Source organism: Pygocentrus nattereri, chromosome 29, assembly GCF_015220715.1.
Source record: "Pygocentrus nattereri isolate fPygNat1 chromosome 29, fPygNat1.pri, whole genome shotgun sequence".
Classification (NCBI taxonomy): domain Eukaryota; kingdom Metazoa; phylum Chordata; class Actinopteri; order Characiformes; family Serrasalmidae; genus Pygocentrus; species Pygocentrus nattereri.
In genome coordinates this window covers 16878696-16895956 of record NC_051239.1, presented here as the reverse complement: position 1 = coordinate 16895956, position 17261 = coordinate 16878696, and the positions used below count along the sequence as shown (strand labels likewise).

At 38.6% G+C, this 17261-nt stretch overlaps 1 protein-coding gene across 1 annotated transcript in view; it reads right to left on the bottom strand.

Moving 5' to 3' along the window:
• Positions 1–6692: 6692 nt before the first annotated feature.
• The window catches only part of LOC119262785 (sialoadhesin-like), a 101507-nt gene continuing 90938 nt past the window's right edge, over positions 6693–17261 (bottom strand). Inside the window, exons 5-9 of the mRNA XM_037536015.1 lie at positions 8205–8453; positions 8010–8123; positions 7468–7539; positions 7313–7387; positions 6693–6743 (exon numbers count right to left, since the gene is read on the bottom strand). Coding sequence (XP_037391912.1) covers positions 6736–6743; positions 7313–7387; positions 7468–7539; positions 8010–8123; positions 8205–8453 — 518 coding nt within the window. The 3' untranslated portion in view covers positions 6693–6735. The remainder of the gene's footprint in view (positions 6744–7312; positions 7388–7467; positions 7540–8009; positions 8124–8204; positions 8454–17261) is intronic.

The window sequence follows — 17261 nt, the reverse complement described above, 5'->3', positions numbered from 1 at the left end:
CACTGTATATAGTACAATATTATTCTTCTTTACAATAAGATGTGATTCCACGCTTTAAAACTGTATATCATGTGATATAAAATACATGGTGCACTCAGAGAATAAAACACTAGAAACAATTACTGTAGAACAGGATGTCCAGCGTCTAATCCTGGCCCTGGAGATCTGCCATCCGTGAGAGTTCAACTCCAGCCCCTGTCTAACATACTTAATGAAGGCTTTCATAGACTTTGAATATTAAAGCCAGGTGTGTTGGACCTGAACTCTCAAGGGTGGAAGTTCACGACACCCATGATCTACAGCAATTATTGCTTCATTATGTTTATTCTCTGAATTCACCATAATGCTTAATTTTCATTTAAATCACTGAAACTTTCTCTGGAGGACCAAACCTCTGGATCCTGAACAAGACGTAGTTTTCTAACGTTGTTCTGAGTATTTTCACTGCTTATGATACTGCATGGACTTTTAACTGACTCATACTTTAGACTGATTTCCTGTGATTTGAGTGACCCTACAGCTTAATTATGTTTATTTTATTCAAATGCATGATCGCAAGAGACATTCAGTCTTATTTGCGTCTATCAAATGTAGGCGTGTGGCTAAAATAAGGTTCTGCCTATTACCTAAACCTGTGTTTCTGTAGTGACGTGACGTGGAGCACCAGTTTTTAATTCAAACTTACTCTTATGATGAATCTCAGTCTTCCAGCTTCACTTTAAAATTAATAAAATGAGTCAAAAACATCTTAAAAAATGACAATTTACATTAAGAATAAGAAAAAAGTAAACTACATTTCCACAAGGTGAAATTTAGGGCTTTGGATTTGGGACAGACACCGACTGATAGACAGTACAGTATGAATGATGATTTTGATGATGAATAGATTTGGTTTAAATAGATCATCAATATTCCCTGTAAATATCTACGGTCTACATGTTTGTTCTTCTTCTTCTGCTTCTTCTTCTTCCTCTTCTTCTTCTTTCTCTTCTTCTTCTTGTCCTTCCTCTTCTTATTCCTCTTCCTCTTCTGCTTCTTCTTCTTCTTTTTATTTTATATTATTATTATTATTATTATTATTATTATTATTATTATTATTATTAGGAGTAGTAGTAGTAGTATTGTTATTATTATTATTATAGTCGTTATAAATGCTGTATTATCACAATTCAACAGAATGATATTTAGTAGTAATGCAGCTCTGCACTTTAAACTCTTCATAATTATAAGTGAGAAAGTCGCCACACTCACCTGATACAGTCAGTGTAACAGCTGCACTGGTGTGTGTGTAGATCCGGCCTGTTGACTGTGTTCCCTTACAGGTATAATCACCTGCATGAGTCTGATCAACATTAGAGATTTCATATTTCTTCCTTTGAGCATCTCTGAGAAGATTATTATTCTTATACCATTCATAATTCCAGTCATCTCCACTTTCTATTCCACATGTCAGAGTGACTCTCTCTCTGATGAACACATGACCAGCTGGCTGGACGTTCACTGTAGCTTTTGGTCTCTCTGTTCAAAGATGATGAATCCTTTTAAAATATCTACTTACTGAACATTCATTAAATTCTAAATCTTCATGGATGTAGTGGAATGAGAGATTTTTTCTTCCACTTATTCTAAATTGAAGTAATTTGTAAAAGTAAACAGAAAGCATGACATACCTCTCACTGTAATCTTGACTTTATCACTGTGAAATATAGTCTGTAAATCTTTCATCACTACACAGTCGTACTCTGCTTCTCCTGGATCAGACTCAGTAACACTGATTGTTTTCAGACCAGCTAAATGTTTTAAATACTGACTATTTTTCCTCCAGTAAATCTCCCATCCATCACCCTGCGGCAGCTCACAGCTCAGAGTAACTGTGTCTCCAGTGTAGACTGAGCTCTGAGGATCCACTGTCAGTTTAAGTTGTTCTGTTGGTGTGAAATGATGAGCAGAGCTGCTTTTCTCAGTATAAGAAGTAGTTTAATCATCTTAAACACAATGAGCCTAATGAGTTTAATGTGCCTGTGTTCTATGAATGTTTCAGTGCAGCCAGATTGGACTTTAATCTACAATAATAAGTCATTATTTAAAAGTCTAAATTAATTAATGAATGTGCTGATCTCTCATTTACAGTGGATGTGTTATCATGTATGATTTTACTGAATTGGGCTGTCTGTCAAAGTCATTTATTAAAGGAATGAAATTATATGCAAATTTACATGAACACAAATAAAACACTGCAGTAGATTTTCATGTAATGGTTCACCTCGAGTTTGTCCACAGTGGATCAGCACTAAAGTAGGAGAGACACAGAGAACATGATGCATTAGTGTGAAATATTCACTACACTGTAAAACTGATGAGTGAAGTGAAAGAGTTTGAGGATTCGATCTGTCTCTGTTCAACCCAGCTAGGAGGTGAAGGAGAGGTAGAAGAGTCGCGCACTGTTAAGGCCGAGGCAGCGTGAGTTTCATACACGTTTACTGTCTTTATTTCTCCCCAGTCTGTGACTCTACACAACAAATTGGAAGAATTACTTCTGCTTAACCAAACCAACAAGGACTTCTGAACCATATCTGCCCTCTGCTTCACAGAGACCTGTCTGTCTGATCTGACCCCAGACAGTGTGCTGCTCCTCCAGGCGTCCAGCTGCGCAGAGCAGACAGAGACGCACAGCTCAGCAGCAAAACCAGAGGAATCAGCTTCTACATCAACAAGCGCTGGAGTAAAAATGTCGTAGTGCTGTTAAAACCACTCACTCCTCATCTAGAGTCACTTTACATTAACTGTAAACTGTTCTGCCCTCACAGAGAGTTTTCTTTACCAGCGCAAATCTAACTGACCACATGTTCAAGTACAGCACCTCATGTGCGCCACAAGAGAAGGAAATGTTTTGGATCTTTATTAAATCACTGTTAAAATGTCCTGCACACAGCTTTCTGTCTTTCTCAGCACAGTCTCAGTCACATTAAACAGCAGGACCTTAAACGTTTTCAGCAGACGCAAAGTAAGAAAAGCTCCAGGTCCAGACGGCGTCTCTCCATCCTTCCCTAAAGCACTGCTCTGACCAACTAGTGTCCATTTTCACCAACATCAATAAATCACTGGACCTTTTCTCTGTTACCATGTGTTTCACAACATTTAGCATTATTCTTTACTGGAGGAGGATTATAATCTTAATATGCTAATTATTAATGGTAATAATAATTATTAATGTTAACATACCGCTAACTTCAAGACTAATGGTTTATAGTGCACACTTGTATGTGACGTCTCAGCTACATTGATTTTCTGTCCTGCACTAGTAGCTCAGAAAACTATACTGCTTTTGTGGAAAGAGCCACAAACACCTTCTTTACATGCGTGGATTTTATCTCATTCTTTTAACCCAGAATGTAAACTACACTATGAAATGTGGAACAAAGCTGTACAGAACAATTACAGTACAGTTACACTACAAAATACATATTTAAATACAAATAAGCAACAGCAATATAAAGGTAATCTTTACTTACAGAGCATCAGAGAGAGCAGACTGAGCTCCATACTGCCCCAGCAATGACTGACTGAACAAGGACCTGAACACCTCCCCTTTACTCAGAGAGAGAGAGAGAGAGAGAGAGAGAGAGAGAGAGAGAGAGAGAGAGAGAGAGAGAGAGAGAGAGAGACAGAGAGACAGAGAGAGAGAGACAGAGAGAGAGAGAGAGAGAGAGAGAGAGAGAGAGAGAGAGAGAGAGGGAGAGAGAGAGAGACGGTGTGAGAGAGAGAGAGAGAGAGAGACAGAGAGAGAGGGAGAGAGAGAGACAGAGAGAGAGAGAGAGACAGAGAGACAGAGAGAGAGAACCAGAGAGAGAGAGAGAGAGAAAGAGAGAGAGAGAGAGAGAGAGAGAGAGAGAGAGAGAGAGAGAGAGAGAGAGATCTTGTGTTCTGCCTTAATGTTTTTTGTGCTCAGACTGAATCTTACAAACCCAAGTCCTTCTGTAAAATACTAAGGAGCTGATCTTTAAATCTGCTTTGACCTGTATTTTATTGAAATTAAACAGTTCAAAGAAAAGATATAATTTTCTACTTTATCAGCTTCATTGTTTTTAACTTATGAAATTGATTCCTGCAATAAAATACAACAGAAAAACATTGACAGACTGATGTTTAATGAGCACCGTCTATCGCTGCATCCACAAATGCAAGTTTAGACTGTACTGTGCACCGTGGAAGTCATTTCTCAGCAACATCTGAAAGGCTGCTGAATTCTCTGGGCTCTGAAATGAACTAGTGCACAGTGGAAATGTGTTTTGTGGTCTGACAAGTCAAACTTCTAGATTATTTATAGAAATAATGAACGTTGTTTTCTCTGGGTCAAAGAAAAAAAGGACTATTGTTACCAGCGTAAAGTTCAAACATCAGCGTCTGTTGTGGTGGGTGTGGGGGAGGTGGTATTAGTGGGTAACTGGCACATCTGTGAATAAATGAAGTATGAATGAGAGCAGAAAGGTGTGAAGTAAATAACACCTGAAGCTACGAGTCTTCAGACCACAGGGGAAAGAACCGAGCGTGAGAACTGACTGCAGTGCAGAGTCCAGGGAAAAGTTCAGTCCAGACACCAAAGCAGAGAGACCAGCATTACAAAACTACTTAGATTGTAAGGACGGACATGTCGAGAGCCTGAAAGATGAAGATCAGTATGATTGTAAATACGTGAATAAAAGATTATCTTGTAATAAATAGGAATTTATAGCTTGTAAAAGATGCAGTGAGTGCGACCTAAAAACATCATTAGGCTTCAGTTCTTATGTGGTTGATGTTGTCATTACTGCAGTTTTACCAGAATAAAAGTCACAAGACCACAAACACGTCTAACTCCTCTCTGTTCTCAGGCCTCTGAGACTGAGTTTGGTGGATAAAGTGAACAAACATTCTACTCATATACTATAAATATATATGATCAGTGAGATGTTCCCACAGTTTTGTATATGTGTGAGTGAGGTTTTCTGTCTGCTGCTAAATAATAACTGTTTAAAACAGCATTTTGACAAGACTACAACTCACCCTTTCACAGTCTAATGAGTTTTTTCAAATTTTTAGAAATATCAAGCCTCATATAATCGATTATGGCTTTTAGTGATGTGGTCGGTGGTTTGTGTTAATGCAGTAATAGTGAGGTGATGAATAGTTGAGAATTCTCATGGTGGTGTGACCACCTTCATTAAAAACAAAGGTCTCGAGTTTGTGATGCTGCATTTTGTCTGGTGTTTGATACTAAATCTGGTGTAATTTGTCCACATCAGTTAAGAGGGAACTCAGCTGTGATTCTGATTTCATGGAATTTTAACCGGCTTATAGGGTCCATGACTACCAGTAGCCCTAGGGTCCACGAGCAGGTTCCTCTGTGTACATGTCAAGCTGTGTGTGAGCTATTATGGGTTTTGTGGTCTGGTTCTGGGTTTAGTTTAATGCAGTGATGGTAAAATGCTGTGTGATGAGCTGGGCTTAGACAGAACTTTCATAATAGAGAAGAAAATGTAATTTTCTGTTTTAAGATTTTAATCCTTTGTTTCTGAGCAAACCTCAACATTAAAATAAGAGAATTACTATCATACTTACAGAGTTTAAACACAACAACTGTAACACTTTTCAGTTCCCAGGAATCATTAGGCCTTTTCTGAGGGCCTAGAAGGCTTGAAGTTTCCCCTGGGAAAATTAATGCTTGATCAAAGCTAATATCTGTCTCTAAATAAAGAACAGAACATAAGGGGTGCTGTGCTTAGAAAATGTTTATTTGTGTTAATTCCAGACATTAGCAAAATGAATAAAAATACAGCTTTTATTACACTGATTGATTTCTTAAGCTAATTAAAGAAAACTAAATAATGTTTAATTTCATAAAACATAACATGAATATAAATGAAACTTTAACTGCTTTATAAAAGATCAACAGGTTAGAAAACACTAAGAATGAGAAGATCAGAACAAATGACCACACTGTATTTCATCATTATATATATGAATATGATTTAGTTTGGTTAGACATAAGGACAAAATAAAATATCTAAAATGAAAAAAATTCAAGTACATTAAGCATCAAAACTCATTGTGTGACTGTCTTACATTATTATGTCTGACATTGTGCTAGCATGTCTTAATATTACGTTTAATATTGCTATGATAAATACTGTCTGTAGGTGTACAGTGTATTATTACTCATAACAGAGAGTATTAAACTCCATTTAAGAAGACTGCAGTGTAGCACGTCCTGCAAAATAACAATCTAATAAAATAAAATAACTGAGCTATAAGCAGTGCAAAAACAGATGAGAGGAAACTGTACAGCAAATAAAAGTTCCTCAGCAGAGACAGATGGTATATTGATAGATATATATGGTACAGATATTGAGGGTACAGTTTCAGATTACACTCTACTAGCTAACTAACTCATTTTACTAGCTAATACACCCAGATATTATCATCAAAGCCGAGTTCAGAATATCTGATTATTCCTCAACTCAGAGTCAGAGTTAGAAAAGTACATTAATACACCAACGAGAAAAAGTGACTCTTCTCACTTCATCAGTATAAAACACTAACAGAGCGTTTGTTACTGAAAGATATACAGATATTAAAGATGATTCTGACAGTCTAAATGTGTTCAGATCCTCGTCTGTCTGCACTCATTAAAACCCAACCAGGAGTTTCTCGAAATGCTTACTTTCTGTCCTGCGACAGCAGCAGCAGCAGTTTTCTTCACAGACCTACAAGAGAAAAGCACCTAATGACTTTTATATTTTAGTGTGTTTGACAGGTGGTAGGTGATTATTTATTAATTAAAGTAATTTTGTATTAAACAGTAACATAAACTAATGAAACTAATCATGACTGTTGTCTAAACAGGCTGATGAAGGAAACATGGTCTGATAGTGTTCCTGGTTTTAATCAGAGACTTTAAAAAAGTGCGTATCTCCTGAGACACGTCGCCAGATTAGAGGTAGAAAGTAGGTCAAGTGTAGTTTTCACAATGTAGTTTCAAACAGGAGGACATGTTATTAAAACACAAAGAGGAACCAGAGAGAGCTCAGACCCTCTGAAATAGACTTACACTCACAGTAACTACACTGTTAGAAATAAAGGTTCTGTGCAGGAACATTTTCATTAATCAAGGTACGAACAATGTAAACGTTCCCTTAAAGGTACAGCAGTGGTTTTAAGGTCCAGCTGTGAACCTTAAATTAGTTTCTCTCAATGGAAAAGTTTGATGTACAATGAGATGTACTAGGTGCTGAGATGTTTTGAAGAACATTAAAGTATATGAGGTCATTCATACCTTCACTGTGGTAGTTGAAATGTTTCATCTCAATTTGGGAATAAGCCACATCATTTGGTCTCCTCACTGCTTCATCTGATACAGAAATAATTTAGATTATATCAAAGACAGTTAAAGAGAAAATATATCTGTTACTGTAGAGATGCAGTTCTTACCGTTTCCTCTGTAGCTGTTTGTAGTCATAATCTCAGCGTAAGTGTCATCACTGGGCTGAGCTGCAGAATCACCTGGAACAGAAGAAGCTACTCATCAGAGACGCCACTGTGTTCTCACATCATCACAGACACCTCACTTATAAACAAGTATTAATGAACAAGAGGAAATTTAGTCGCATTCCTGTTAAATATGAAATCAGTAATCCATAAATGTGATCACTGCTTATTACAGAGTGAATGAGATCTTTTACTGAAACAGTGTAACTGCTATAAAAACTAAATGCTAGTGATTATGTTAGTCATGCAAACTGAGAAGCCTGCAGTGGTGGGTTTCCTGAGAGAGACCCCCCAGACCCTGACAGACTCTGGCTTTGGTTGGTGTTCTGCTGATTTCCAGTAGAGGGAGACAGAGATACATCTTTGAATAAGAGATTCAAACTATACTTCTATATCAGCGCCAGTACAAACAGCACAGCTCACAGAAATCTGTCTTTACTCAGCTGCATAAACTCATACAGGACAGAGGAAGTGTGTCTTCAAACCTTTGCTCTTCTTGTAGCAGCAAATCAGGCCCAGTATGATGATGAGGAGCAAGATTAGACTCAGTCCCACTGACACTCCGACTATTACTACTACTGTTACACCAGAACCTGAAGCTGCAGAAGAAACAATGAATTATTACAGTTTATGATCTATAGAGTTACAGAATGAATCAGATAACATGAAACTGTTCTCACCTCTGACTGAGAGCCAGCTCTGTGGTGACTCTCCTCTCTCTGGGTGTTTACAGTGGTAGAGACCTTCATCTGACTTTGAGACAGTACGGATGATCATCTCTCCTGTCGTCTGGGTCTGGAGCAGTGATCCATCTTTATAGAAATCAGCTGTGAGGTTTGAGGGCTTTGTGGAGCGAAATAAACAGCGGAGAGTCAGAGAATCTCCCTCAGACACAGGATGGACAGGAATGTCCAGAATCACATCACCATCTGTAGGAGAGAGAAAGTGATACAGAGTGAAGTCACAACTTCTTAGATTTACATTTGAACTAGAAACTGCACTTTAGAGTTCGAGATCAGGTTGGTAATTCACTAAGAATCAAAAGGAAACACTAAAGTCCTGTTTTGATAAGAAACAATAAAAATAATCAACTCTGATGGGACACAATGTAACTACTTAGGTATTTAATCAAAGATTAATTAAAGAGTTCATTAATAAGTACATTCATATAGACCCATCACTCACTTACTGACTATACACAAGATTATTTATAGAAGTTTTTAATATTTAATACTTTTCTTGGGCTGACAGTTGCTTTAAAATATAAACATTAAAGCAGCTAACAGGTAAAATATAATACAGACACACAAAAGTGAAACATTTAAAACATGTTAAGGTTATCCAGGATAAAGGATATCCAGGATAAAGGATGTTTAGGATAATGGATGTTTAGGATAAAGGATATCCAGGATAAAGGATGTTCAGGATAAAGGATATCCAGGATAAAGTGTGTTTAGGATAAAGGATATCCAGGATAAAGGATGTTTAGGATAAAGGATATCCAGGATAAAGGATGTTCAGGATAAAGGATATCCAGGATAAAGGATGTTCAGGATAAAGGATATCCAGGATAAAGGATGTCCAGAAACAGATTTTTTCATATCTGAAGCAAACCTAGGGCTTGATTTTCTTTGATCTCTCCCAGGTGGAGGCTCTAAGTGATTATCTGATGGAGACAGTTTGGGTGGTCTGTTGCCCCATTTTCTCTTGATCTTTAAGAATTTTTTAACCTCCAGTTCTGGAAACTCTTGTTTTTTGTTTCTCTTCTTTGACGGTCTCTTTTGAAAGTCTATGATCTTATATCTAATCTTCATGGCCTCATGAGAAAGTTTGTCATCATGAAAGGAATGAACCCTTCCATCTTTTCATCTGTTGGGATTTGTGCAGCTGAAACTTGGACAGGAAGCCTGTCTCTGTTGAACTTGCTGAGACCAAACACCAAATGAAGCATTTCTTCTCTGCAGACCTTTGGTGCACACGGCAGATGACGTTCTGATGCTATTTTGATACTTGTAACGTGTTTTTTCATCTTTACACAAGCGGTTACATCAGAAATTCTACAACAGATTTTTTAACTGCAGCAAAGCAAAAAAAATATATAGTAGTTTAAACTTTGTGGACACCCTACTAGAAAAATGAGCATAGACCAGTAAATCAAGCTTACATTGTTTTTAATGTTGGTGTCAGGATTAGCAGCAATGCTTTCAGATATGCTGATCACCACCAGAACAGTTGTGTTCTGCTGATATCGAGCACCAGACCAGCATGAACCAGCTTAGACCAGTGTGGGAGTCATGCTGCTCTTATTTATTTATCTTTTTAGTTTGTTTGTTTGTATTTTTGGGGGTTTTATCCCCCAGCATGGAGGCCCCACTGAGAGCTCAGTGTTAATTAACCATTAACAGACAGACATATGCTGGCTCTTGGTTAAGCTAAACCTTATAGCTTACTGTATTTACTAAACATCATTTTAATATGAGAAAAAAAGTTATAAAGCAATATTAAAGTTAATTAGCTGCTGATAGTAAGCTTGATAAATCAGTCAGAACTGTATGATGAACTGTATGGTGCACACATTTGTGATTAAAACGTGTAAAAACAAATATTAAGCCACTCGTACATTTGCCACCCTGTGTATTGTTTCTTTAATGTGTACAAGTTCTCTTTAACACTTAACATCGCTATGATTAGCTTTAGTGTTAGCTTCAACATTCATTTGAAGAGGCATCTTTTTAATAATAAATGTTTTCAAAGCTTTTCTTCTGTGCTTCTAATTTTCCTTCATACTATTGAACTGTTTAGTCTTTTCCCAGATAGCTTTGTGCTCAGAGTTTGTTAAACGTAGTAACAAGTAAAATTAGAGGTGGGACTCAGAATTTTGCTCTCTGTCAATTAGTGCAGCTGTAGAGAAAGAAATCGCCTCTATCGAAAGTTCATGTAAAAGAAACCCCCCCCCTTTTTTTTTTTTTTAATTTGTCCTATAAGGTGTTCTGCCATCTAACCAGGAGTTGGCGGTCTACTCCCTTGTGCATTACCTGGAGAAACACTAGTTTCAAGCTCACTGAACTCACTAAGTCATCAGTAAGTTTTTAAAGAGAAACTGGCTGATACGTAGTAGATGATGTGTTTGTAGTTGTAATGCACTTTAAATTCTTATAGACAGAAATACAGTGAGAAAGTCGCCACACTCACCTGATACAGTCAGTGTAACAGCTGCACTGGTGTGTGTGTAGATTCGGCCTGTTGACTGTGTTCCCTTACAGGTATAATCACCTGCATGAGTCTGATCAACATTAGAGATTTCATATTTCTTCCTTTGAGCATCTCTGAGAAGATTATTATTCTTATACCATTCATAATTCCAGTCATCTCCACTTTCTATTTCACATGTCAGAGTGACTCTCTCTCTGATGAACACATGACCAGCTGGCTGGACGTTCACTGTAGCTTTTGGTCTCTCTGTTCAATGATGATAAATCCTTTTAGAGCTTATTCACTCTCTCTGAACATGCATGACAGTATTTAACATTTGTTTAATTCCAGATGTGTTTTATCACGATCACTACTGCTCTTCTTCATCCTCGATTTTCTGGCTATGGACAAACTTAACACTTAACACTTCACACAAAAGTGAACTACTGCCATCAGCTGATTTTTCCAGTGTTGCCAGTGTAAAGAGAATTTAACTGATCATCATCTGTCACGTCTTAGGTTAATACAGTTGGATGATATTCTTATAGCAGTAATGCACGTCTCCACGTTTAACTGTTAAAGATACACTATGTAAGTTTTGGGGATTTGGAGACCTCTTTGGTGAAAATGTGTAATTACACCCAACATGAGGAACAGTAGTTTGTAACATTAGTTGTGCTATGAACCCCCTGAGGGAATGAATCTCAAGACTCTGCTCATTGAAAGAGCATTTAAGGAGAACTCAGTCAGAACTTGGTGAAGGACGTGTCTTACGGGGACGTAAGTGATCGATCTACTACTGTTGTAATATCTTCATCAGTATAATGTTGTTTTGTATTTGAGACCTAAACATCTATTCAGACCTTCTTTGAGAGACTATTTATGTGACATTAATAAACATGAAAAACCCATGAAAAGTTTCCAACCCCTCCAAACTTTTAGGCGTTACTGGGTGACCTACAGCAGAACATGAACACTGTATTTTAGTATGTTTTTTTTCCCATTACTTCTTTCTGTTGTAATACAAAAACTTACACAGAGCAGCTTTAAGGAAGGAAAATATGTGAGAAAGTCGCCACACTCACCTGATACAGTCAGTGTAACAGCTGCACTGGTGTGTGTGTAGATCCGGCCTGTTGACTGTGTTCCCTTACAGGTATAATCACCTGCATGAGTCTGATCAACATTAGAGATTTCATATTTCTTCCTTTGAGCATCTCTGAGAAGATTATTATTCTTATACCATTCATAATTCCAGTCATCTCCACTTTCTATTCCACATGTCAGAGTGACTCTCTCTCTGATGAACACATGACCAGCTGGCTGGACTTTCACTGTAGTCTTCGGTGTTGCTGCAGGAGGAAGTTAAATTGTTTTTGAGACATTTGTACTCAGGGAAACGGAATGTGGTGCTAAGAGCCAATAATCTGATTGGTCACTGCTCAGTTGATTAGCATAAAATTCATCCAGAAGGACAGAGCAGAGAGTGCAGGGAGCAGATTAGTGGTTTGTTGTGTAAATTAAATGTGTATATTGTCATCTTTTACCTCGTTACAGCGTATGCTGACACATTCTGTTTGATGTAAATTATCAAATGAATTCAAATGGGAAAAAACAGATCACTTTACATGATGTCATTGTTAACGTCACATATATGCTGCTTTAAATTCCAGCACCTAAACTTAAAACACCTTCCCTGTGTTTCTGTATGTACTCTCTCTAAAACTGCACCTCAACAGTTTAAACTCTTAATGACAGAAATACAGTGAGAAAGACGCCACACTCACCTGATACAGTCAGTGTAACAGCTGCACTGGTGTGTGTGTAGATCCGGCCTGTTGACTGTGTTCCCTTACAGGTATAATCACCTGCATGAGTCTGATCAACATTAGAGATTTCATATTTCTTCCTTTGAGCATCTCTGAGAAGATTATTATTCTTATACCATTCATAATTCCAGTCATCTCCACTTTCTATTTCACATGTCAGAGTGACTCTCTCTCTGATGAACACATGACCAGCTGGCTGGACGTTCACTGTAGCTTTTGGTCTCTCTGTTCAAAGATGACAAACACTTTTAAAACGTATACAGTCTCTCTGACCGTCATTCAAAAACATTTACTGTCTGTTATTCAGGTTCGTCATTTCTACTCTTCAGCATCTTCCACTTTCTGGCTGTGGACAAACATGTTGAACTATTACCATCAGCTGATGTTGCCAGTGTTTCAGATGAGCTGCATGCTCTCATTGAGACTAAGGGTAATTTGTGGTCTCTGCTTCTTCTTAAGTATACATAGTAAAATGATATTAGTTACGCATCTCTACATTTAAACTGTTAAAGCTACACTGTGTAATTTGGGGGGATTTGGAGACCTCTCTGGTGGAAACCTGTAATTGCTTGTGGAAGAATACTTTACAACTGTTGTGCTCTGTGTGAAAGACGTGTCGTCTGAGAATGGAAGTGAATGATCTACTATTGTGAACATATCTTTATCAGTATAATGTTACTTTTGCTTTTGACACCTAAACATAAAGCCAGACCTTCTTTTGAGCCTGTGCATGTGACATTAAGGTGTAAAGACATTTGAAATGGACTGAAAATCTACTGCAAACTTTGAGATTATTTCAGGCTTTACAGTGTGACCTGTGCACACACATCACATGTTATAGTGTTTTAAATAGTATTTTATAGTGTTTCTTCAGCTACTACTTTCAAAATCTTACATAGTGCAGCTTAGGGCCTGACTGATTTAGCATTTTTGAGACCGGTACCCATTTCTGTATTTGAGGATTTAAATGATGCATCTGATCAGCTGATATTTTTTCCAGAAATACATAACAAATAAAGACTTTCTCTGACATTTATGTGTAGTTATTTAAGACTCCTCACAAAGAAAACACAATGCAGTTTAAAAATAAACTTACGACTTCCGGGTGATGGCGGTGCTAGAGTAGACGTGTGTAAACACTGCTCCCGCGGGTTGTGTTCAGTTTTACTAGAATTAAGCATCCTTTCTTTTTTTATTCGACACCGTACAGAAGTTTAGTTACGGCAGTGTATCAGACTACACAATGTCACGTAATCTCAGGGAGAAAACAACTTCGAAGACTACTTCGGCAACCCGACCCCCCGCCATTTAACGCATGTTCTCGGCTAAAGCTGCTACACCGGAGGAGGCTAACGCTAAGTTGGCTATGGAGAAACGTCTATCACCTGTGGAGAGTCCGGAGAGTTCCCGGTTGGCCACAGCTTCAGAGGTAGAACGATCTGCTGACACTGACACTTCGCCTCCAACGTGGTTTTTGCCAGCGTTAAAAAAGTTGGAACAATCGCTTATGTCTGACCACGCAAACACACTGAGCAAGGCCCTACAACCTATTCAGGAATCACTGGACTCCATTAAACAGACTCTGGTCTCGCACACAGGTAGCATTAAAGCCTTAGAGGACGCCGCATCTGACCACAGTGATAGAATTGTCACACTGGAAAACAAATGCTAATCTCTTCGAGCCCGCAATGCTGAACTCCTGGACAAGCTGGACGATCTGGAAAATCGCTCGAGGAGAGCTAATCTTCACGTGATAGGGATTCCTGAAAAACTAGAGGGGGACAATGCCGTGAATTTCATGACTGATATCCTCTTTGAGGTGTTCGGAGCAGAGAAATTCCAGTATCGACCCGTTCTGGACAGAGCTCACAGGCTAGGTCGCCCAACAGCTAACGGAGGTACGCATAACAAGCCCAGAGCGTTCATCGTTCTGTTTCACAACTTCCAAGATAAGGAATTCGTTCTCAGAAATGGTCGGGGTGAGCTGTCTTTTCATGGTCACAAAATCAGGATCTTTCCAGACTGTAGTGCTGATCTCTCCCGCAGACGCGCCGCATTTCGCGACATAAAAGCGGCGTTGTACAGCAAGGGAATCCGCTTCAGGCTGGTTTTCCCAGCACGTTTGCACGTTGACTTTGAAGGGCGGACAGTAACCTTTGATGCTCCAGAAGCGGCTCAGGCTTTCTTTAACAAACTTTGATGAGGACTACCTTTGGGTTTGCTGAGTGCTGAGGTATGGTAAGAATACCTGTTGATCTACCTGGTTCAAGGTCTTGTATATGATTACAATACAAATACTCATATGCAGCAATGTTTGTAATTTTATCTCCTTGTTGTGGAGGGCTTGTTGGATGTTAGTGTACACACTGTCAATGGCTCATTTTTGCTCATCCTGTGTAACAAAATTTGATTATATATGTGTGCACTCTGCACTGTTTACAAATATAAGATCACCTTATTATGGAGGGCCAGCTAGGTGTAGAGTGGCAGTAAAGATACCAGGTGTCTGCAGTATTTGAATTGTTTAGGTGTATATAAACGTGACTTTCTGTTTATCATAAAGGTTTGCTTAAAGGTTTTGGAATGTTTACACAGGTTTGTGCACAGCGCTGTGGGGAGCAGTGCGTGCAAGTTAGGGGTATAGATAGAGGGATTTGGCCCGTACCGGAAAGTCGTTCAGGATGGTTGTTTGGGAAGTGGGTGGTGTGTGGGTGTTTGGGATTTGGTTTCTTTGTTGTGGGGTTTCTCATGTGTGGGATGTTTTTTTTTTTTTCTCTTTTTCTTTTTCTCTTTCTTTTCCCTCTCTTCCCTCTCTGCCGAAATAATACTATCTTCTGATGAACCAGAATCTAGGACAAGGGGTTAGGTTTCTTTCATAGAATGTAAAGGGACTGCAGTCCCCTCTTAAAAATGTAAAGGTTTTCTCTCACCTTAAGCAATTAAATGCAGACATTATCTATCTACAAGAAACTCATCTGTCCAAAGCAGAACACACCAAGTTACGTAAGGGGTGGATCAGCCATTTCACTTTTGTTAAAAAAGGATAAGGACCGTAGTCTTTGTAGCTCATATAGGCCAATAAGCCTTCTGTGTTGTGAGCATAAAATTTTAGCTAAAATCTTGGCCAAACGTATGGAAAACACCTTACCCTTGATTATTTCGGAGGAACAAACAGGTTTTATTAAGGGACGACACCTGTTTTTTAACATCCGAAAGTTATTAAATATAATTTTTACTCCAAGTACACCCCTCGTCTCGGAAGTTATCATTTCCTTAGATGCGGAAAAAGCCTTTGATCGCATTGAGTGGGATTACATGTTTTTTGTTCTAAGTAAATTTGGGTTTGGTGACAAACTGATCTCTTGGATCAAATTGCTTTATACCTCCCCTCAGGCAAGCGTGAGCACTAACTCTGTTAGCTCTCCGTATTTTCCTTTATTTCGTGGGACTCGTCAAGGTTGCCCCTTGTCCCCGTTGTTATTCTCCTTATCTTTGGAGCCCTTGTCCATTACTCTTCGGTCATCTTTGCGTATCAAAGGTATTCTGCGACATGGTATAGAGAGCAAAGTTTCCCTATATGCAGATGACTTACTTTTATATCTTCGAGACCCTCTGGAAACGATCCCAGTAGCAGAATCGACATTAAAAGAATTTGGTTCTTTTTCAGGTTATAAATTAAATTTCCAGAAGAGCGAGTGCTTCCCTGTGAGTCGGGATGCTCATAATTTAACTCAGGCCGCTATCCCGTTCCGCCTTTCACCAGCGGGCTTTAGATACTTGGGTGTTAATATTACGCACAATATATCATCTATTGTACGTGCTAATTTTCCCCCTTTGATTGCAGAGATGAATGCTGATTTTCAGAGATGGAATAGTCTCCCTCTCTCCTTGGCCGGTAGAGTCCAATGTGTGAAGATGAGCATTTTACCTATCTTTTTATACTTATTCCAATGCCTCCCTGTATTCCTACCCAAATCCTTTTTCAAAGACATTGATAAGGCTGTTACTAATTTCATTTGGTCTGGGAAGGTCCCTCGGATTAGGAAACCTATTTTGCAGAAATCTAAAATTGACAGTGGATTAGCACTCCCCAATTTCTTTTATTACTATTTGGCCGCCAATGTGCAAAAGATCTGCTTTTGGCTACATTCACCGGAGATAGACTGGTGTAGACTGGAATCCTTGTTATGTAGTTCTACCTCCCTGCTTGCTATGATCTTTTCTACTCTTCCACTGTCCCAGGAACAATACTCAGTTAATCCTGTGGTTTTGTCGACTTTGAAAATTTGGTCACAGCTTAGCGGGTTGGCTAAATCTCAGAATGCATCGTCATTGATTCCTATTCGTTCTAATCATTTGTTCCCCCCCTCCTTGACTGATTCCACCTTTTTACAATGGGCGAATCTAGGGATTAATAACTTCCGTGATTTATATGAGAATAAAATCTTTTCTAGTTTTGAAAAACTGAGTGATAAATTTAAACTTCCCCCAACAAATTTCTTTCGCTACTTACAAGTCCGTCATTGTGCCCAAACACTTTTCACTTCTTTTCCTCATGAACCGATGAACGAACCCTGGGAGGAGATATGCAGTTTGAAACCTGACACAAAAGGTTTTATATCACAAGTTTATAATTGCATTATGACTCTCCAACCGGAGGTGAGTCTTACATTCAGGGACAAGTGGGAGACAGAGTTTGGCAGGGAGTTGGGCGAT